Raw genomic sequence first — 24,584 nt, 5'->3', positions numbered from 1 at the left:
TGTCTTCTCCCACTCAACTATCCTTTTATTCATTGTAGCAACTTACCCTTAATACCATTCTGCTTCAAATTGTACAGTAGTCTTCCATGCACAACAGTGTCAAAAGTTTTCCTGAAATTCAAGTATATGATATCAAAATTATTTTTTGCATCCAGTTCCTTTGTAACCACATCATAATAACCAATCAAATTTGTCAGCCAAGACTTTCCCTTAACAAACCCATGCTGTGTCTGAGTTATTGCTGCAGTCTTGTCTAGATGATCCTGCAATGCATCTTTAACCAGTGACTCCATTATTATACCCAGAACAGAAGTTAAACTAACTGGTCTGTAATTACTTGTGTCACCCTTCGATCACCCTTTGTGAATTGGGGATACATTTGAACATCTCCAGTCTGTGGGGACCTCCCCCGAGTCCAAGGATGCTCTCATAATTATGGCTAAGGGTTTGCTTACTTCCTTTGGTGCCTCCTTTAATATAACTGGATAGATTCCATCCACCCCCAGGTGCCTTTCTTATGTTTAACTTCAACAATTTCTCCCCAACTTTGTTCTCAGTTATTACAAAATTCTTAAGCACCCTGTTACAATTTGATAACCTTGTGGCATTTTCAAACCTTAATAACTCCTCATGTGTGAATGTAGATGCAAAATACTCATTCAGTTTGTTTGTTATCTGAGCAGGATCATCAACACTCAAACCATCGATATCAAGTGGACCAATCAGATTCATCCCCTTCCTTTTAGTTTATATAAGTAAAGATATCCTTGCTGTTTTTCTTAGCATCCTTTGCCAAAGAGTTCTCGTAATCTGCCTTCGCCTGCCTAACTTCCTTTGTTACTTGATTACAGACTAGCTTATATATATCATAGGCCTCTGTGTCGCCTGATAATTTATATGCATCCCATGCATTTTTCTTCTCTGTCACGAGTCTCATTAGTTCATTTGACAGTCATTTAGGCCTAAACCTTGATCAATATTTCTTAATATGTATGAAACGTTTAGAAGCTTTCACTATTAATTCCTTGAATGCTTCCCACTTAGAATTTGCTGTTGGTAACATCATCAGTTGGTCCCACTGTACAGAATTTAAAAACTGTCTGAGATCACAATGTCACCTCTACAGAAGCAAAAACCCCTTCCTTTACCCCTGATGGTAATTATATCTTTTAAGTAAATCCCACATCAGTACACTGTGATCACTGCTACCTAATGGTTCCTTTATCTGCAAATTCTTAATACACAAATGATCACTGCTGATAACAAGATCAAGAGTATTACCCTCTGGTTGCCTCTCGAACATGCTGCTACAGAAAACAATCATCCAATAAATCCACAAAAGTCTTGCTAGTGTGCGAGTGACCAACCAATAAGTTCCAGTCTATATCTGGGAAGTTGAAATCCCCCATTATAAGACATTACTGTATTTCTCTGTACAGTTTCTTATTATACTCATTCGAGTCATTAGGCCTATAACACACCCCCTACTCTTATTTTTGCTTTCGCAGTGCTTATGTCACTGACTCAACAGTGCACTGTTCATCTATATCAACTGGATGCACTTCTTTTGATTTTATGTTTTTCTTAATTAACAGAATAACACCTCCTCCCTTCCTATCCTGTCTATCCTTTCTGTACACATTGTACTCCCCAAATTCCAGTTCTGTATTCCTTATATCTGTGTGACACCACGTCACTGCTATCCCAACAATATCCGCCTTTGATATCTGTACCAAGACTTCAAATTCATCAAATTTATTTACTATACTTCTAGCATTGGTATACATGTACCTATTCTTATTATTAGTTACCCTAACACATATCATATATACCCACCTGTTTCACGATGACTGCCATCAGTCCCTGAAACCCCCAACATCCCTCGCTCCATGCCGCTGCTTATTCTAATAGAAGTAGTGCAAGAATCACCTTCACCTCTGCCCGAAGCTACTTTTAACCTTTTAGTCTGTGAATCCCCCCAAGCTAGCAGTTTTCTGATTTCACCTAACACTGCCTCGATAGTATCAGCAAATATCCTCGCACCCTTTCTATTTAAGTGTATCCCATCGCTGTAGAAGCAGTCTCTCCTGTTAACAAGCACAGACCAGGCTGAAAAAAATTTTACCCCATTGAGCCTTGCACATTTCCTCCAGGGCTGAATTGATTGACAAGGCTCTCATCATGTACTCCCTCCTATCGTGTCTGGGCAGAATTGCAGACACTTTCAAATGATAATTATTTAACAGTAGATAAGATAATGAAGGGGTTTAGAGGGGAACAGGTATTCTGTGTGTTATCAGACACTCAGTCTAAAACACTGATGGATCTAATATCTTTCTATTACAGAAGATTTAGGAGAACTCTGGTTGCCTGCCTCTCTAACTCCACTCATGCACACATTCTTGATGGTAAGCCCTGTTACGTCACTTAGGTGGCAACGAACATGTAGAGTGGTTCTCTTCAAGACGCCTGGTCAGCGTGAAGAGGAATAGACCAAACCCTCCAGAATATGACAGCATGACAAAACAAATGGCCCTCAGCCCCAGCAGCTTTCACTCCCCCCCTCTTACAGCAGCAAGAGGATCCGAGTGGAAGCCGAGGGTGCTAAGAATCTCTGGGTATGACCAGGCTGCCATGCACAGAAACTGAACTTGGCCTGTTACAACGTAAGATCGCTCATCGGTGAAGACAGCATATTAGAGCTGGAAAAGGAACTATAAAATGTGAATTGGAATATCATCGGTTTGGCTGAAACAAGAAGAAGAAATGAATCACTTATAAGTTTATCAAGTGGAAATCTGCTGTACACCAATGGAAACAGTGAAAGGAGTGAAGGTGGAGTTGGGTTTCTGGTCCATAAAGATTTAAAAAACATTTTGGAATTCAAAAGTACATCACCAAGGGAGTCAAGACTAATACTCAAGATTTCTAAGAGGTACAAGCTAAAGGTTATAATGATTTATGCACCAACATCGAGCCATGATGATAAAGAGGTTGAAAAAATGTACACTGAAATTGAGAGTCTTCTAGATGAGCAGAAAACCCACTACACTATTATTATGGGGAACTTCAATGCTAAGGTTGGAAAAAGACAAAACAGCGCAGAAAGGGGAACTATAGGAAATTTTGGAATTGGTGAAAGAAATGAAAGACTTGTGGAATTTGCAGAATCTCAAGGATTGTCAGTAATTAACACTTTTTTCAAGAAATGGGTGAACATGGAAGAGTCCAAATGGATTAACAACTAATGAAATTGACTTCATCCTCACTAACAGAAGATATATCGTGAATGATGTTACCATCCTGAATGAGGTAAATGTTGGAAGTGATCACAGAATGGTAAGATGTACACTTGATATAGATGTTTTTTTTTTCTTTATGTGAACCCCAAACACGAGAGGTATTAGAACCTATAGTACTTAGTGCCATGCTTGGGTTGGAGGTTGAGAAGATGAAAGAAGATATTTGTTGACATTGGACTTGAACTTCTGTAGATTGTAATTTTCAGGAAATACGTATGAAGGAAGGTTGTTCCAGAAAACGGCAGTTGAATGAATAAATGAGGAAGATGAAAAGTTGGTTCTGTGGGTTTGAAGTTGGACAGTAAATGGATGTTGGCTGGTGGCGGCACGTGTTTGGACTGTTTTGAAAGAGAGAGCGGGAATTATAGAAGCCAATTCAGAAGAACAGTGCCCATGGAAGTATCTGTAGAAGAGGCATGCAGCAGAAACAGTACGTCTATGAGAAAGCGAGTGGAGAGAGACTGTTAGAGATGAATCATTAATTAACCTAACTGCACTCTTCTGAATGAAATCAAGAAGCCTGAGAGAGGTTTTGGGGGCACCACCCCAGATGTGGGAACAATATTCCATGGCAGGCGGATTTCCGATTTATACAGAGTGAGCAGCTGTTTGGAAGAAAAGTAATGCCGAGAGCGAAAGAGAAAACCAAGTTTTTTAGATGCAGAGGAAGCAATATTTGTAATGTGCTTGTGCCAAGAGAGATTAGAAGTCACGGTAATCCCCAAAAGAGATATATCATTTTGCCTGGAAATCGGAGTGTCACTAAAGATAAGCATAGGAGCAGAAGAATCCTTTTTGCGAGATATAAGATAAGACTGAGTTTTAGAAGGGTTAAAATCAACTAAGTTGTCTTTTCGCCACTGGAGAATTACCTGAAGTTCGGCATTTAAGGAATTGGTAGCAGATTTTCGAGAAGTTGAAGCTGATTGAGTAGGACAAGGTTTCTCAAAATGGAAAGTGGAATGCAATGTGCTATCATCAGCAAAACTATGGATAGGATTTCCAGTCAATGGAAGGTCATTAATATACAAGAGGAAAAGAGTGGGGGAAAGAAATGAACCTTGGGGGACACCGGCATTAGTGGAGAAGTTAGAAGACAGAGAGCCATCTACCATCACCCTCAGTGAGCGATCAGAGAGAAAACTGGATAACCAATTACTAAAAACAGTTGGCAAACCATAAGATGGAAGTTTATTTAGAAGACCTTTATGCTAAACACGATCAAAAGCCTTTGAGATGTTATGAGCAACTATTTGTGTTTCACTGAACCTTTCCGTTGAATTAGTCCATAAATGGGTAACATAAGCCAGAATATCACCAGTGGATCGACACTGATGGAATCCATACTGGCGATTGTTGATCAGACGGAAGGTTTCTAGGTAGTTTAAGAGTTAGCGGTTAATTGATTTTTCCATTACTTTAGAAAGAGTAGAAGTAATTGCAATGGGACGATAATTGGATGGGAGGGATTTGTCACCCTTTTTAGGAACTGGCTGGATATGAGCAAATTTCCAAGCAGAAGCAAAAACACCTTTGGAATAAGAAAGTGAAAAACGGCAGCAAAGAATAGGAGTAAGTTCAGGAGCACAGGTTTTGAGAACAAGTGGAGAAATACCATCAGGACCTGGAGCTTTCTTAGCATCAAGATTCATCAAAATCCTTCTGATATCCTTTTGATGGAAGACCACAGGAGGCATTCAATGGAGCTTGTTGGGAATGGTGGCAGGTGTTTTTCCAAGATCATTAATACATGAGCTGGAAGAAAAATGGGATGCTAGCATGTCAGCATTATCCTTGGCTGAAGTGACAACAGAACCATCTGGTTTGGACAGAGGTGGGAGCAGAGATGGGCAAAAGTTGCGGCCAATAGCTTTGGCAAGACACCAGAATGCTCGGCTACCATTAGGGCAAGAAGCAAGTTTTCTACTCTTAGCCTGTTCAAACTCTAGTTTGGACTGATTAATAACTGCTTTACAATTGTTGCGAGCTTTGGTGTGGGCAGAAAATGAAACTGAAGAATTAGAAACGAGCCAATTACGATATTCAACGTTCTTCTCTTGAGCAGCCTTAGCACATTTATTGGCAAACCAAGGTTGAGATAAAGGAAGAGATATTAAAGTGGAGTGTGGGATAAAGGATTCTATTGCTACAAAAATAATTTCACTGACACGATCTGAGCAAACGTTGACATCAGAAGTTTTGAAACAGTAATCCGACAAGGAAAAGAAGTCTCGCAGGTCATCCCATTTTGCATTCTTGTAATACCAAACAACACGAGGTTGGGAATAGCCATGAGATAAAGGTTCCATTGGAGAAGAGACAGTCACCAAGTTGTGATCTGAAGTGCCTAAGGGACCTCTCACTTCGACCGTCTACTTAGAAGGGTTCTTTGTGAGAAAAAGATCAAACGTATTGGCTGTATGATTAGGATTGTCCAGTATTCTTGTAGGTCAATGAACAATCTGTGCTAGGTCATTAGTAATTGCAAAAGCCTCAGCATCTTGACCTGCTGGGTCGGTGTGACTAGAAAACGGAAGCCAGCTGAAGTTGTGAACATTAAAATCACCAAGGAAGGAAAGGAAAAAACTGACTCGAGTAAATAATACAAAGGTCTTTGAGATAACAGAAGAGGAGACTGTTCAGGACCAAGATATCAACGAGGAATATTACAACTTTCTGAAAGTAGTAAAGCCAAAGAAACCTATAGGGAAAAAGAAATCCAAAAAAGAAAAAATTAGTCAAGAAATACTTGTTTTGATGAACCGAAGGTGACAAATGAAGAGCAAGATAAACACTGATAAGGAGAAAATTGAGTATACTGAGTTATGCAAAGCCATTAGAAAGAGACCCAGAGAGGACATAAGAAGATTTAACACAAGAAAAGTAGAACGAGCATTAAGGGAAAACAAAGGACTTAAATCAGCAGCCATGAGCAGTAATACAGAAAGACAAATGATACTGAAACTGAAGAATGGCGATGGTGTATTTATAAATAGCAGAGAAGGCATAATTCAAATAGCAGAAGACTACTATAGAGAATTATACAAGGAGCGAGGGAAGGATGCCAGCAGTGGGGAAGATGGATCGCAAATTAGCAACACATACGACATACCCAATATTCTTCCTGTTGAGGTAGAACATGCATTGAAGAAAATGAAGAATCAGAAAGCCCCGAGGGAAGATGAAGTTACTGTAGAGTTGTTAAAATTGGGAGGGAGGCATAACACAAAAACTGGCAAGGCTCTTCACAAAGTGCATTAGAAAAAGTGTGACGCCTAAACAGTGGAATAATGCAATCATGGTTTTGCTGCATAAGAAAGGAGATAAATCAGAAATTGGAAATTATAGACCAATTAGCTTGTTATCCTACATCTAGGAGTTGTTCACAAGGGTCATTACTAACAGATTAGAAAGAATACTTGATGAGAATCAACCGAAAGAGCAAGCTGGCTTTAGGATAGGATTCTCAACTATGGATCACCACACGTAATATCACAGCTAATGGAGAAAGCAAATGAATATAAAATACCATTATGCCAAGAATTTGTGGATTATGAAAAGGCATTTGACTCCATATAGCATAAGGCAATGTTTCGGGAACTGGAAAGACAAGGCATAGATACCCCATATATTATGATTTTGAAGAAAATATATGAGAACGTTATCTCCTTTATTAGACTAGACAAAGACAGTAGGAAATTTAAAATCGAGAATGAGTTCGGCAAGGAGACACTATCTCCAAAGCTTTTTACTGCGTCCTTGAGGAAGCTTTCAGAAGATTAGACTGGTCGCAGAAAGGAGTCAATATGAATGGAGAGTACCTAAACCATTTACGATTTGCAGATGACATTGTGGTCATAAGCCACGATCCCAAAGAATTAGAGGAAAATCTTAATCAGTTATGCACATTAGTAAGAATTTTGGACTAAAGGTGAATATGGCTAAAACAAAAGTAATGATGAACAAGTATGCCACAGAAAGGGATATAATGATTGAAGGAGCAGTAATTGAAAAGGTGGAGTCATATACATATCTGGGACAAGTTATTAGCTGTAATAATGATAAATGGCTGGAAGTCAAGAGAAGAATAAATTTTGGATGGATAGCATTCAGGAAATATAGTCACATACTGAAGAGCAATATCCCAGTTTGCCTGAAACGTAAAAAAATGAACCAATGTATACTCTGCACCATGACATGGAAGTGAAACTTGGGCACTCATCAAAAGAATGGAAGAGAAGCTGAGAACTACACAGCAAAAAATGGAACGAATTATATTGGGAATGAGACTGTTAGATAAGAAGAGAAACACATGGATTAGGCAGCAAATTCAAGTAAAGGACATTCTTATCAAAACTAAAGAACTAAAATGGTCTTGGGCAGGACACCTAGCTCGAAGACATGATGACAGATGGACTAAAAAAATAACAGAATGGTACCCAAGAGGAGCTAGAAGAAAACCTGGAAGACAACAAAGGAGTTGGATAGATGAAATTCATGAGTTTGTGGGTAGTAAATGGATTGCCACTGCACAAAACAGAAGGAACTGGAAAGTTGCTGGAGAGGCCTTCATCCTGCAGTGGATTGAAAATGGCTGAAGATGATGACGACGACGAAGATAATGAAATGTATTATTCAATTTTAGAATAAAATTTCATAAAATTTGAGATTATAGAATTGTTTTCTGAAGCTTTCAGTAAAAGAAACATTTTTTCTTCTTGAATTTCTCCACTGTATCAACATTTATCCTTGACTTGACTTTTTTATTTATTTTTTATAATTTAATTTTGTTCCTCCACTTTTTTCTGTCCTCCCAGTCTCCATTCTTCAATTTCCTCCTTTCCATAGCTGCCCTCACTCCCTCCATCCATGTGCTTCTAGGTCTTCCTCTCCTTTTCCTTCTAGGCAATGTCCATTCCATTGCTGTTTTAAGTAATCTCTCTCTTCCCCCTCATTCTCACATAACATATCCATACCATTCTAATCTTTTTTGTTCTATTTTGTGGATGATGTTTATTCAAGCGTCCATTGCTTTTCTTATGTCTTTATTCCTGACTCTTTCTAGTTTAGATCTTTGGGCTGATCTCCAAAAATCCATCTTGACAGCTAGCAATTTCTTCCTTTGCCTTTCCTTTATAGTCCAAATCTCAGATCCATATAGTAAGATACTCTGAAAAATTGCATTATACAGGGTGTTTCAGTTAAACGTTTCAGAACTTCTAAGAGGGGTAGGGTACATCCTGACAACTCGAAATCATATAGCAATGTGGGGTCGGAAATGCTTTCCTGAAGCGGTGTTGTACACAGAAGCACCATAAAGAAAAGAGACCGTAACTGAGAAATCGTTTTAATAATACATGAAAAGAAGCAAAAGGTACATGGATTAAAGTAAGTGTTCGAAGTTTCTTCCACGGGCTACAATGCACGCCTCACATCTCCGACGCATGGACATCCGAACATTCTGGAATACTCCAGGCAGCGTGTCCAGACACAGCAACCGGAGGATTATGCACCTCGTATTGCTTTCGCACAGTGGTACCTTGGAAAATGTGCTACAAATCCCCTTTTTCCTGCTGAAGTGTTGTTTTCCGATGAGGCATCCTTCACAAGGGAAGGAATTTTCAACACGCATAACGACCATATCTGGGCGGTCAAGAACCCGCATGCAATACGACGTCGTGCAGCACAGATTCGATTTTCGGTCAATGTATGGGCCGGTATTATGGGAGATCACCTCATCGGACCTTACCTGTTACCGTGTCGTCTAACCGGACCTATCTACTTGATCTTTCTGCAGCAAGTATTGCCACAACTTTTGAGAGATGAACAGATTTCTGCATCGACGCAACAGACAATGTGGTTCCAACACGATGGAGCCCCTGCCCATTATAGCGGAGATGTTCGTAACTACCTGGATGTCACATTTGGTCAACAGTGGATCGGACGTGGTGGTCCCGTGCGTTGGCCTGCTCGGTCACCCGACCTATCATGTCTTGATTTTTATTTCTGGGGTCATATGAAATCGCTAGTTTATGACACCCCTGTTGACAATGCTGAGGAGCTGGTTGCAAGAATCGCAGTAGCTGCCGAAGAAATTCGAAATTCGCCTGGAGTATTCCAGAATGTTCGGATGTCCATGCGTCGGAGATGTGAGGCGTGCATTGTAGCCCGTGGAAGAAACTTCGAACACTTACTTTAATCCATGTACCTTTTGCTTCTTTTCATGTATTATTAAAACGATTTCTCACTTACAGTCTCTTTTCTTTATGGTGCTTCTGTGTACAACACCGCTTCAGGAAAGCATTTCCGACCCCACATTGCTATATGATTTCGAGTTGTCAGGATGTACCCTACCCCTCTTAGAAGTTCTGAAACGTTTAACTGAAACACCCTGTATAGTAATCGTTTGGTTTTTGGGAGAATGTTATTGCTCCATAATATTCAAATCAACATTCCCAAGACCTTCATTAATTCTCATTGTAATCTCATCTTCAGATAAACCATCCATCTGCACAATAGCTCCTAGATATTTAAACTGCTTCACATTCTTTATCTCTGCTCCATTTACACTCAAAATGTCCCCTGTTGAATTCATATATTCTGTTTTATTAAAATTTATTGTCAACCCCATTCTCTATATTGTTCCAATAGCTTTCTGCACATATATAGTCAGCATCCTCTGCAATCAGTATCTGGTCATCTGCGAACAAAAGGTTTGGAAGGTAGATGTTTTGAGCCACACATATTCCCATTGGTCTGCATCTTTGGGATCAAGCCTCCAGAGTCACTTCCAGGTAAAGTTTGAATAATGTAGGGGATAAACAGCATCCCTGTAGTAAGCCTTTTGATGTTTTGAATTTCCTTGATATTTCCGACCCAATTTAATGTAGAAAGCGTTATTTTTGTATATTTTTCTAATTATGTCAATCAGTGGTTGTCGTATTGATATTTTTTCCATGGCACTCCACAGCATCTTTCTTGGGACACTGTCATAAGCTTTTTCCAAGACAATAAACACCAATCCTATATCCTGTCCAGTAGCTTGGCATTTTTCCAGAATCTGCTTGACTGTGAATAAATGGTCAATACAGGACCATCTAACTGTAAATCCACACTGTTCCTCTGAAATCCTTATTTCTTTCTCTAGTTTAGTTTTGAGTATCCCACTAAAAAGCTTTGCAATTCGGTTTAAAACACAGATTCCTCTGTAGTTTGAGCAATTTCTTCTATTCCCTTTCTTAAACACAGAAGTGATGTATCCCAGTGTCATCATGGAATTTCTTCTCCTTTACATATTTTGTTAAATAGTCTCATAAGCAGTGAGATGATTTTTCCTCCTCCATATTTTAGCAGCTCCATATTCATTCCTCCAGGTCCAGGTGCCTTTCCATTTCCCCTCCCCCCTTTTTCTATTCTATTTTCACTTCCTCAAAGCTAATCCTTACTTCTCCTGTCCAGGAAATTTCAACTTTGTTACTTCTAAATTCCTCTCTGTTTTCACTCAGTAGTTCTCTCCACAATATCGATACCATTCTTCTAATTTTATTAGACACAGATTAGCTTTTTGTTTATGTGATTGTCGCAAGCTCTTCAGCACCTTCCATGCTGGAGCAGAACTCTTGCATCCTATCTTGCTGTTTACTTCCGCATAGGTTCTATCCCATACCTTATTTTTTTTGCTTTGTCAATTTAATCCTTACTTCTTTATTTTTCTCCCTATAGATGCTCCTATGTTCATCACTTTTAGAGCTAAGCCATCTGAGATATGCATCCTTTTTTTTCCTTTATCAATTCTTTTAACTCTGAATTCATCCAGGGAATTGTATTTTTATCCATTCTGCCCAATTCTGCATTCCTCCTGCGATCTTCATTACTGTTTTTTTTAAGTGTTCATAAATGTCATTTGTATTCTTTCCGTGGCTGTATCTAATTCGTGGTTTAGTCTTCTTCTGTAGAGATCCACAATACTCTCCTCCTTTAGGGATTCAACATTAAACCAATTATCATCAATTTGAAAAAATAAAAATAAATACCATTTTGTATTTAAAACCGATTTATATTTATTTTGTTTATTATTGATTTGTGCTGAACTTACATTAACTGATGCTATAAATGATTAAATGCATAAGATAGTCATTTGTAAGTCAACAGCTAAATGTACCACTAAAAAACTGGGTTTAATAACACTGGTCAACAAGGTTTTGCTAATATGGGTGAAAGTAAGCATATTTTGTTAATTTGTATGTGTTGATTAAAAATATGGCAGTAAAAAGTTTCTATCATGTCACATTTTTTTTAGAAAAATGCAAAAACGGTTTTAAAAAACATAAAATAGCTTCAAAATCAAAGAAATCATCCAACATTGCACTCTGTACCTTTCCCGGTTGAATTTATTGTAACAAAAGATACATATCTGTGTTGTTTAATGGTATACTAATAACTCTTTTTAGTTTTGTGGCTCTGAGGAGTGGCCACTCAATACAGGGTGTCTCAAAAATATTGGTACAAATGGTTAGGGGAGGTAGGTAACATCTACAGGAATGTGAATCGCATAGGAACCCATAACCGGAAACGTCACCGTAATTCGGCACACTGCGCTGTTCATCAGTTCGCGGGAGGGAAAATTTCTGGTTTACTCATTCAAGCAGTAGTCGCCGCACAAAGAGCATGCATCGATATACGAACTGTGAGCTGGCAGACATGCACCTAGTATATAGATTAGCAGAGGGCCCACACAGTGTGCACCCCCATGTGGCACAACATCGCTTTGCAATAAATGTGTGGGCAGGTATGGTCGGTGACTGCTTAGTCGGCCCATACCTGTTACCATCTCACATGAACTCCGCTAAATATCGGATCTTTCTCGAACAAGTTCTACCAGGGTTACTTGACGATATTCCAGCAAATGTGAAATGCAACATTTGGTTTCAACATGGCGGGGCGCCTGCCCATTATGGAAGGTGTGTTCGTGACCATTTGAACAGGCGTTTTGGGCGTCGATGGAATGGCCGTGGTGGACCCGTTGCCTGGCTCCCACGCTCACCTGATTTATCGAGCCTTGATTTCTTCCTGTGGGGGGGCCCCTCAAATCTATCGTGTATGAATCGCCTGTGGATACGGAAATGGATCTCGTGGTGAGACTCGTCTGCGCTGCTGCTACTGTCAAAGAAACGCCAGGTGTGTTCGACCGTGTCCACCAATCCATGCTGCGTCGGTGTCACACATGCATCGCGTCTCATGGTGGAACCTTCGAGCATCTGTTGTAACACCATGAAATGCATCCACCTCGTACTCCATTGTTAATATTATGTCAAATAAATGTTTGCCACTAATTACTGTCTTGTGTCATTTCTGCTTCTTGTGCCTCTGCTTCTACTTTCCCGTGACGTTTCCGGTTATGGGTTCCTATGCGATTCACATTCCTTTAGATGTTACCTACCTCCCCTAAACATTTGTACCAATATTTTTGAGACACCCTGTATAAGGATTATATATTGCTATATAATCCTTATTATGCACGTTTGGACCCTACTATATTTCTGGCAGCCAGGCGAGGTGCCTGCTGATAAACAAGTTGTCTTTCACCTCTGTGAAAGACAACTTGTTTATCAGCTGTCTTTAACCCTTAAATGTACATTTTTGGGGTTAGTTTCGATTTGTAAGATCTAGTGGTAGGTATGGTGTTTTAAAGTTCCATTTTGGTCTTATGAGAAGTCATGAAATGGAGCGAAAACGACGTGTGTGTGCATTCACAAAACAGTTTTTGCTATGTTTGTAGACAATTTACAGTGAAGTTGCAACATCAATCAATCATGGACAAGGTGAAACAAGCTTATTATTTTTATTTTGGTTGTCACATATCAGGATAAAAGGTGGGCACTGCATATGTGCTGTATAATGTGCTATGTAAATCTGACTGAATGGATGAAGGGAGACAATTCTAAAATGCCTTTTGCTGTTCCGATGATCTAGAGAGAACCAACAAGTCACCTCGAAGATTGTTATTTCTGCCTAACAAATACTAAAGGGTTTTCAAGGTTTGTTTTGTTTTTGGTTTTTAGGAGCATTAGCAACTAAGGCCATATTGCTCCGGGAATATGCAGTGGTCATTCCCTTGACCTTTCCGCATCCTCCGTATTTGGTGGTGACGGGCTCGAACCCCGGTCTAATCAAGAAGCGTGTGCTACGCACTGCTGCTCCTTCCCACCTGGCTACGGAGACGCCTGTTTTCAAGGAAAAACAGATATAAAATAAAATACCATAACCTTCCGTTCGCAGTAAGATGTGCCCCACCCACACACACACACCGGAACTTCCCATTCCTCCATCTAGCTGTGAAGAAATCACTATTCTGGAAGAGCAAGGGTCACTAGAGCCCATACCCCCCCCTAAACTTCTGCCGATCCTAGTTACAATCCTGAAAATGACAAACCCCACACTTAATTGAGCAAAGTGAATTTAATGATTTGGTTAGGGATTTCAATCTTTCAAAGCAACAGGCTGAGCTATTTAAAGGATGAAATCATTTAGTTTCAAAGGATGAAATCCTTGAAACTAAACTTAATGCCACCTGAATTAGATGCGTGGAAATCCTTCAGAGCTGTTGTTAGTGGGTTTTTAGGAATAAAAAAAATTTGAGAACTATAAAGAGTTGATAGAAGAATTGTTGCATAACTATCAAAAGTTAGGATGCCGAATGTCACTGAAGATACACCTCCTACATTCACACCTGGACTTCTTTCTGGACAACTTGAGATCTGTCAGTGATGAGAAGGGGAGAACGATTCCACCAAGATATCTACACTATGGAGCAGAGGTATCAAGGACAATGGGGATTCAGCAATGATGGGCGACTATTGCTGGTTTCTGATAAGGAATGACGATTCTGCTCATAAGAGGAAAAAATAACTGTAAGTAGTACAATTTCCTATTTTTACATTCACTTTTGTGTGTTAATTGCTTACATAAATCCAAATAGGTGTTTACAAAGTTTGAATATGTTATTTTTTATCCATTTGGAATGTTTACTAGTCATCATTTCTATTTCAAGCAATTAATTGACAATTTTTGAAAAAAAAGGAGCACAAAGCCATAACACGAAAATGTAACATGCTACAGACTTTCTATTTGATTCTGTTCATGTTATTGAAAAAAAGTTTAAAATTGTTGGCTAGTGTAATTATATATAGCAAATAATCCATACATGTGCAAAGCAATGCTTTGCAATTCTCTACATTCATTTGAATGAATGTGCTCTCATTCAAATGAATTTGAATGAATGAAACTGGCTCTAGTTTCTAATATTGCATGTTTTTGTCTTGCATGCTTTTGAAAAGAAGTGTTTATTCACAATGAATAAGATAATTCATTAAAATAATAATAAAAGCACCTTTTCATTTTTTCATACAATGATAAACTTGATATTAAATCATTAATCTGACTTCTACCTGATTTAAATATATTGGAAAAGCAATGTTCCTACAAAAAAAAATTAAATTTTATATATATATTTATTTTGGTACTACCAGTTGAAATCACCAGCAGCTTCAATGGATATACCTTTAGCTTAACGTTTTCTATTTACTGTATTTTGCGAAGTTCAAACATAGAAATTTATTCTTACTTACTAAAACATTATATGTATATGCACAACAACCTTTAATTTGTTGGAGAAACAAAGCAAAAACCAAACAAATTCAAAATGTGTTAATATGCTTTACTTCTGGAGAACCAATCTGATTAGCTAAGAGCAGTAATAATCTCAGAATAGCATACCATTTGTGTGGTATGATACTCAAGGTAGTAGAGAAAACAAAAACCTAGGAGTAATTGTAGAATCTGGCACAAATTGCAGATAGGCTGCTAAGATAGATCACAGGGCTTCTGTCAGTATTATATAGGAATTTTGTCAACAGAGAAAAGGAGGCGATTATCCCATTGTATAAGGCACTGGTTAGACAATATCTTGAGTACTACATAACAGTCTGGAAGCATCATTTTAAGGAGGATGTGAATCTCTTGAAACAGCTGCAGGGAACAGCAACCAGATTAGTAAAGGAGAAAAAGGATACTCTAACCATAAAAAAAAACCCAGTTCCATAACCTACAGCACCTGTGAGGGGACCTTGATCAAAGTATTCAAGATGTGGTTTAAAAGGAGTGAATAAACTAAATGCCAATAGTATCCTTACTCTTTCTTGGATATATGATATAAGGTTGATATATAGCAAAAGTTGATGACGTTGTAGAGCGGATATCATCTTTTAAGGGCACAAAAGGTGATATTGTTCTACATGTTGGCACTAATGATATTAAGAGTAGGAGATCGGTGGAATTACTTAACAAGCACAGGTCACAGTTGAAAAAAAGCCGTGAATTAGTGTTGAATTTGAAAGTGTCTGCAATTCTGCCCAGACACGATAGGAGTGAGTATATGATGAGGGCCTTGTTGATCAATTCGGCCCTTTAGCATTACCAGGCATATGAAGCAAGAAAGCAAACTTATGCAGAATCAGCCAAAAAAAAAAAAAAATAAATAAATAAAAAAATAAAATAAAAAACCGCTTCCATTTCACCCCTCTGTTCGTTCGAAATACCTGTCCAGCTGAGCCTTAAATTTATTTAGGCTATCAATTTCCACAACAAGGGATGGAAATCTGTCCCACCAACCAACTACCTGCTGGCTAAAGGCAAATTTCTACACATCTATCCTACATCTGTCTTTCCTCAATCTGAATTTATGCCCTCTCAGGTGACTATTCTGAGCAAGAGGAAGAATCCCATCGGCATTGAGCATGCTCCAACCATTCAAGGTTTTATACACCACTATGAGATCACCTCGCCAGTGCCTAGTCTCCAGACACTAATTTGCAAAACTTAAGCCTTTCTTTGTAAGAGCAACCCTTTGTTCCATTCACTAATCTTGTTGCCCTTCTCTGTACTCGTTCCAGCAGCTCTACATCCTTCTTGAAATGAGGCCTCCAGACCTGTGTACAGTACTCAAGGCTTGGCCTGACCATTGCCTTATACAAGGGAATAATCACCTCCTTATCCCTGCTAGAAAAATTCCTGTATATCATTGACAAGACACCATGAGCTACTCTTGCAGCCCATCTGCACTTCTCAGAGAACTTCATATTTGCCTGCAAAATTACCCCCAGGTCCTTTTCATTCTCTACCACTGCCAGTGTAGTACCACAGAGTTGATAAGTTGCTCTGGGGTTACTGTTTCCAATATGTAGTATTTTACATTTGTCAATGTTAAACTTCATTTGCCACCTCTCAGCCCATCTGCTCAACCTTTCCAGATCCTGTTGCAGATTTCATTTATTTTTATCTTTTTTATTTTGGTACTTACTGGTCCCTGCTTTCTGATGAAGGGCTAGTAAGTCCTGAAATGGGTTGTTAAGGCAACCCAGATAGCAACAGTAGTGTCCTTAACAACCCTGCCAACCTTTGTATCATCTGCAAACTTGGACATTAAGATTGATATACCATCATCAATATCAATATCATTTATAAATACAGAAAACAATAATGGACCCAACACTGAACCCTAAGGGTTCAGTGTTGGGTCCACTAATAACATTAGTCCACGATGAGCAGTGTCCATTGATTACCACTCTCTGTCTTCTCCCCCTCAACCATCCCTTTATCCATAGCAGCAATTTGCCTCCAATGCCACACTGCTCCAATTTGTGCAGCAGTCTTCCATGTGCAACAGTATCAAAAGCCTTTCCAAGATCCAAGTATATAATATCAAAGTTATTCCCTGCATCCAGTTCCTTTGTAACCACATCATAGTATGCAATCAAATTGGTCAGGCAAGACTTTCCCTTAATAAAACCATGCTGTGTCTGAGCTATAACTGAAGTCTTGTCTAGATGATCCTGCAGTGCTTCTTTAACCAGTGCCTTAATTGATTTTCCTGGAACAGAAGTTAAACTCACAGGTCTATAATTACTTGTGTCAGCCATTGATCCTCCTTTGTTAACTGGGGTCACATTTGCACATCTCCAGTCTATGGGTGCCTCCCCTGAGTCAAAGAAGCTCTCATAATTATGGCTAAGGGTTTGCTTACTTCCTTTGCTGGCTCCTTTAATATAACTGGATAGATCCCATCCACCCCAAGTGCCTTTTTTATGTTTATCCTCAACAATTTCTCCTCCACTTTCCGCTCAGTTATTACAAAATAATCTAGCTCACTGCCAGAGTTTACTTCACCTCTGGCATTCCCCTTCCTGAATAACTTCTCATGTGTGAATGTAGATGCAAAATACTTGTTTAGTTTGTTAGCTACCTGAGCAGGATCCTCAAATGTTGAAACATCAATATCCAGTGGACCAATCTGATTCATCCCTTTCCTTCTAGAGTTTACATAGGTAAAGAACTCTTTTCTGTTTTTCTTTGCATCCTTTGCCAAGGATTTCTCATAATCTACCTTTGCCTGCTTAATCTCCTTTGCGACTTGGTTACAGACCAGCTTATACCTATCACAGGCTTCCATGTCACCCATTAATTTATATGTATCCCATGCATTTTTCTTTTCTGCCATATGTCTCATTAGTTCATCTGACATCCATTTAGGCCTAAACTTTGAACAATATTTTTTAGTTGATATGTAAAGCCTAGTAGCTTCCAAGATAAGTTCTTTGAATGCTTCCCATTTTGAATTTGCTGTTGGTAACATCATCATCAGTTGGTCCCACTGTATAGAATTTAAATATTGTATCAGACCATTGTAGTCGCCTTTACCAAAGCAAAAACCCTTCCCTTTATCCCTGATGGTAGTTACCTCTTTGAGTAAATCCCACTTCAGCACACTGTGATCACTGCCTCCTAGTGGTCTGCCTTTATCTGCAGATTCTTAATGCATGAAGAATCACTACTGATAATCAGATCAAAAGTATTACTCCCTCTAGTTGCCTCCCGAACATGCTTATGCATAAAACAATCATTCAATAAATTCACAAAAGCTTTTCTAGTGTGAGAGTGACCAAACCCACAAATTCCATTCAATATCTGGGAAATTAAAATCCCCCATTATAAGACTCTCTGATTTACTGGCCCACTCCATTTCCCTGTACCATTTCTTATTATACACATCAGAGTCATTAGGCCTATAGCACACTCCTACTCTCAATTTTGATCTCCAAATGCTTATGTCACACCAAACTGACTCGACACTGCACTGTCCAACGATGTCGACTGGCTTCACTTCCTTGGATTTTGTGTTTCTTAACTAATAGCATAACCCCTCCTCCCTTCCTATCCTGTCTATCCTTTCTGTACACATTGTACTCCCCAAATTCCAGTTCTGCCTTCCTTATATCTATGTGACACCACGTCTGATATCCCAACAATATCTGCCTTTGATGTTTTGAGCAATACCTCAAATTCATCAAATTTATTTACCAAACTCCTAGCATTGGTGTACACGCAACTATACATGCACCTGTTCCTATTCTTAGCTACCCTAACACAACCCATGTGTTTACTTGTACTGCAATGACTCCCAGTAGTCTCTGAAATATCCTACATCTTGTTTTCGAGGCATTCAAAGAATTTATCTTGGAAGCTACTAGGCTTTACATACCAACTAAAAAATATTGTTCAAATTTTGGCCTAAATGGATGTCAGATGAACTAATGAGACATATGGCAGAGAAGAAAAATGCATGGGATACATATAAATTAATGGGTAACAAGGAAGCCTATGATAGATATAAGCTGGTCTGAAACCAAGTCACAAAGGAGATTAGGCAAGCAAAGGGAGATTATGAGAACTCTTTGGCAAAGGATGCAAAGAAAAACAGCAAAGAGTTCTTTATTTATGTAAACTCTAGAAGGAAAGGGATGAATCAGAGTGGTCCACTAGATATTGATGGTTCAACTGTTGATGATCCTGCTCAGGTGGCTAACAAACTAAATGAGTATTCTGCCCCTATATATTCACACATGAGGAGTTATTCAGGGAGGGGAATGCCAGAGGTGAATTAAACTCTGGCAGTGAGCTAGATGATTTTGTAATAACTGAGAGGAAAGTGGAGGAGAAATTGTTGAAGATAAACATAAAAAAGGCACCCGAGTTGGATGGGTTCTATCCAGTTATATTAAAGGAGGCAGCAAAGGAAGTAAACAAACCCTTAGCCATAATTATCAGAGCTTCCTTGGACTCAGGGGAGGTACCCATGGACTGGAGATGTGCAAATGTGACTCCAATTCACAAAGGTGGATCAAAGGGCGACACAAGTAATCATAGACCTGTTAGTTTAACTTTTGTTCCAGGAAAATTAATGGAGGCACTGGTTAAAGAAGCACTGCAGGATCATCTAGACAAGACTTCTGCTATGGCTCAGACACAGCATGGTTTTGTTAAGGGAAAGTCTTGCCTGACCAATTTGATTGGATACTATGATGTGGTTACAAAGGAACTGGATGCAGGGAATAACTTTGATATTATATACTTGGATCTTAGAAAGGCTTTTGATACTGTTGCACATGGAAGACTGCTGCACAAATTGGAGCAGTGTGGAACTGGAGGCAAATTGCTGCTATGGATAAAGGGATGGTTGAGTGGGAGAAGACAGAGAGTGGTAATCAATGGACCCTGCTCATCGTGGACTAATGTTATTAGTGGAGTCTCTCTCAGGGCTCAGTGTTGGGTCCGTTGTTGTTTTCTGTATTTATAAATGATATTGATGATGGTATATCAAGGTTAATGTCCAAGTTTTCAGATGATACGAAGGTTGGCAGGCTTGTTAAGGACACTAATGACAGTACGCTGCTGTAACAGGATCTAGAAAAGTTGAGCAGATGGGCTGAGAGGTGGCAAATGAAGTTTAACATTGACAAATGTAAAGTACTACATATGGGAAGCAGTATCCCCAGAGTAACGTATCAACTCTGTGGTACTACACTGACAGTGGCAGAGAATGAAAATGACCTGGGGGTAATTGTGCAGGCAGATATGAAATTTTCTGAGTAGTGCAACAGTCTGCAAGAGTAGCTCATGGTGTCTTGTCAATGATATACTTGTCAATAATTTTTCTTTACAGGGATAAGGAGGTGATTATCCCCTTGTATAAGGCAATGGGGGTCAGGCCACACATTGAGTACTGTATACAGGTCTGGAGGTCTCATGTTAAGAAGGATGTAGAGCTGTTGGAACGAGTGCAGAACAGGGCAACAATGTTATTGAATGGAACAAAGGGTTGCTCTTACGAAGAAAGGCTTAAGTTTTGCAAATTACAGTGTCTGGAGACTAGGCAACAGCGAGGTGATCTGATTGAGATGTATAAAGCCTTGAATGGTTTGAGCATGCTCAATGCTCGTGGGATTCTTCCTCTTTGCTCAGAATAATCACCTGAGAGGGCATAAATTCAAATTGAGGAAAGATAGTTGTAGGATAGATGTGTGGAAGTTTGGCTTTAGCCAGCGGGTAGTTGGTTGGTGGAACAGACTTCCATCCTTTGTTATGGAAGTTGATAGCCTAAATAAATTTAAGGCTGAGCTGGACAGGTATTTGGAATGAACGGAGGGGTGAAATGGGAGCGGGATTTTTGGCTGATGCTGCATAAGCTTGCTTTCTTGCATCACATGCCTCTACTAATGCTAATGCTAAGGGATCATACTTACTTACTCTTTCTTGGATACAATGCATATAAGGGATCATAAAGTTAAGTTGAAAAAGGATGGCTGTAAAAGGATGTGCAAAGATTTGCTTTCAGAAATGTAGATATGCAGAAATTTCCTTAATTGTTATAACCAATTTCTATCTGGTGCTGTGTAAGGGGATAGTTTGAATAAATTTAAGGAAACTTTACACAAATTATTACAGGGGACGAGGAGGTGATAGATGAGATAGGTAGGAAGTTTTTTTGGCTGATGTATATGTTTGCTTCTTTGCATCATTTACCACTACTAATATGTTCAAATATGTTACATAACACCTTACCTTTCATGCATAATTTTCTGTACAGTTTTTAAACTTTCCTCTTTAGTGTAATGGTTAATTTCTCTGGGGAGCATTCAAACATGAACAATTCAAGAAACAAAAAAACTGAAACAATAATAGTTGCTTCAAAGGGAAGTGGGAAGGTGGGGTAAACCCAAGTTCCCAATTAAATTACAGTATCTGCAAAATCTGGGGTCTCTGATTGCAAAAACTGCAAATACACAAATTCAATAATAAAAAAACTATCAGAAGAAAAGCTTGTTTTATAGTATTGGAGCAGGCATGAGGGATGGGCATACAGATGATACTGACATTTGTTCAGAACTGTAAAAGGGAGGTTAATCCTCCAACACACCACTGTTTGAAAGTAATATGAAGCAATTCTTAATGTGAATCATTCCATTAACATCCATGAATTTCGAAAGGGGAAGGGCTTTTTATCAAGAAAATGGCAAGAAAATTGGTCTGTATAGACCTCTAATATAGAAATTAAGGAAACTGAAAGAATATCCTATAAACTTCATTAATTTTTTCTGGAAAGTTGACTACTGAAGCAGATGTTCAACTATCAAGTAGATCATTATCAATCCCAACGGTTCCTTTCCCAAAGACTAAATACCAATTTTTTTTCGTCAGAATTTTAAAAATCTTCACCAAAATTGGTAAACTTTGTGGTTGAATAATACTGATCTAATGAGAGCTTATGAATTTCTCAGTTTTGAAAGTAAATGGAAAATATTACAGCCAGCACAAAGAAAATTCTAGTTGAGGCAAAAACCATTGCAAAAAATTGCGGTACACAACTAGATGAATAAAAAGAGTCAAAAAACATTCTGATGAACTTTCATTTGGTCACAGGTTTAACAGTAAGGAAAAAATATTCAAAATCTAAATTAAAAACTCAAAAAAATTACATTAAAATTAGAATTTGTTTATTTGCCTTGTATGTTCAGAAACTCTACAAGTAGTGAATGTTGGATATCTACAATGCACAAAAAGCAGAAAATTCAAGAGCATTTCCTTTAAGTGTACTCTGATATTTTTCTTATTTAATTTTTGCTTGTTTAATTTCATTTTTTTCTGTAATTTATTAACTGTTTTGTTTTGTGGATTAAAAAAAAAAAAAAAAAAAAAAAACTTTATAACAGAATCTCAAAGTGGATTTAGAAGTGTCATCTGTAAATAAGCAATTAGTTTAGTATGTTGAATGTTCTGGATATAGGGTTTCCTCAACATCACAGAGCCAATACACAAATTGTTGCTTTCAAAATGTGGGGTTCAAGTGTTTTAATTAATTAAATTAAATCCCACACCACACCTTTCATTCAATAGTTTTCTTTCAAATCAACAAAGGTTTGAGGGAATAAGAACAAAATAAAATTATTTTTAATTTCTTTAACCAGAAACACCTGTCAAACTCAGCAGTTCAGATTGGTGGGCAAATTAAGTCAATTGGCTGATTCTACTTGCTCGAATCATTACTAGGTGAAAGATGACACTCTCATCAACCAGTGCAATACCACAACTTTGCTTATTGGTGGCTAGAAGTGGTGAAATCCATGTTTAGTCTCCAAAGCAAAGCTTCTGGCATCCCCTCCTCTGTCCCGTCTCCTTCAAACCCATGCACATTACTACTGGTACTAATATGAACCAGTACCACTACTAATACTCATATAATATAATACTAATACTAACAACTAGGTGGTAGAGGATCAGAGGGGGGGGGATGCTGGAAACTTTTCTCTGCAGGCTAAACATGAGTTTCACCACTTCAAGCTTCCATTAACCAGTGCAATACTACCACTTTGCTTATTGGAGGCATGAAGTGATGAAACTCATGTTTAGCCTGCAGAGCAAAGTTTCCAGCATTCCCCCCCCCCCTCAATCACCTGTTCAACCCATGCACAGTTCTAAGTACTATAGGTTTTGATACCTTTCACCTGGGGTTTTCATTAAAAAAAAAAAAAAAAAAACCACCTGCTCTCATTACTAAGTAATGAGCATAAATAAATAAATCTTTATTGCCAAGTATATACATACAAACAGGAAAGTATATATATAAAGGCAACGTTCCCTCCATAGCTGGAAAAATGGCCAGGAGATAATTACTGACCTATTAGATTGTTTCTGATACAGCTGAATGACCAGGTGACTACAGCATTTCTTAGTACATTCTATTCATTCTGTAGACCAACTGATATTTACCAAACAACAGTTCAATTGTTTAGGATAACAGCAAAAAGATCAATCGGTGGTCCATTCCAGTTAATTGCTCCCAACATTATTGCTAACCTCATATACTTTTCTCAGTTAAGGACTGTTCTTGGAGTGTTGCATTCAGAGGAAGCATGAATTTTTTGGAGGGGAGAAAGTATAACAGTATAGGAAATTAAAACATCTGAAAATATCTTCACAAATACTTTTAATATAATTTTATTATAAATGAGAATAGTGCATAATTTTCCATTATTTTGCATCTACCCCACCATAGATTTGCCCTTATGCATTCCAGGTATCAATTGCAATTTTATTTCAATTTTAAAAATGAAAATCAAGAAACTAGCATTGTATAAAGATTTGACTGTGCACTTATTTTATTATTTCTTTTATTATTCATACAATAAAAGAACAATATCAATGTTTTCTATTTTATTTCAGAGAGAAAATTTTCAATATAATTACATTAAATTACAAAGATATCCTTCCTAAAAATATATTACAGAGTGTAAATACAGTATAATGAGACAACACAAACAAAAGGTAATACCAAAAAAAAAAAAAACTGTTAAATCCTCATGGGAGCTTTATTACAAATAATTGATTAAATTTATTTACCTTATAGAAACTTTAACCTCCTCCTCTTCTTCCTCTTCTTCTTCTTTCCTTACTTCATGAACTTTTTCATGTCCTGGAGGTTTATGCTGTGTTATTCTCATTCCACCAGCTTTTACTACAATGAGTTTTAAGATTGCAATGAGTAATGAAGCAAAATTTGTGCTGAATGGTGATTTATATATAACAAAGTAAGATGACTATGAATAATTAAAACACTTCAGTATTATTCTTATCAGATTCATTTTTAACCTTCCATCACTTGTCCTACAATTTAATAAAGACAACAGCATGGTGTCTGTATGATGCCCCCCTTTTTGTTTTTATTATAAAAAAATACTTTTTAGCTATTTTTTACTGAATTGAAAATAGTGATTATTAATAATGATTTGTTAAACCTAATTAAAAATATCAAACAAAAATAAACAAGGGAAACTAATAATAAAGAAAGTTTTATCATATATTTTTATAATTTTCAAGGTCACTAATCCTCTG

At 38.0% G+C, this 24,584-nt stretch overlaps 1 protein-coding gene across 2 annotated transcripts in view; it reads right to left on the bottom strand.

The window, feature by feature from the left end:
* LOC150075923 (death-associated protein 1-like) overlaps nucleotides 1-24,584 on the bottom strand; it is a 63,367-nt gene that overhangs the window by 22,783 nt on the left and 16,000 nt on the right. For both annotated transcript variants that reach the window (XM_090387444.1, XM_090387445.1), the window contains exon 2: nucleotides 24,093-24,207. In XM_090387444.1, the coding sequence (XP_090243570.1) occupies nucleotides 24,093-24,207 (115 nt within the window). The remainder of the gene's footprint in view (nucleotides 1-24,092; nucleotides 24,208-24,584) is intronic.

The sequence above is a fragment of the Mastigoproctus giganteus genome, chromosome 13 (genome assembly GCF_048544385.1).
Source record: "Mastigoproctus giganteus isolate SK-2022 chromosome 13, ASM4854438v1, whole genome shotgun sequence".
NCBI classification, from domain to species: domain Eukaryota; kingdom Metazoa; phylum Arthropoda; class Arachnida; order Uropygi; family Thelyphonidae; genus Mastigoproctus; species Mastigoproctus giganteus.
This window is presented reverse-complemented; position numbering and strand designations above follow the sequence as displayed.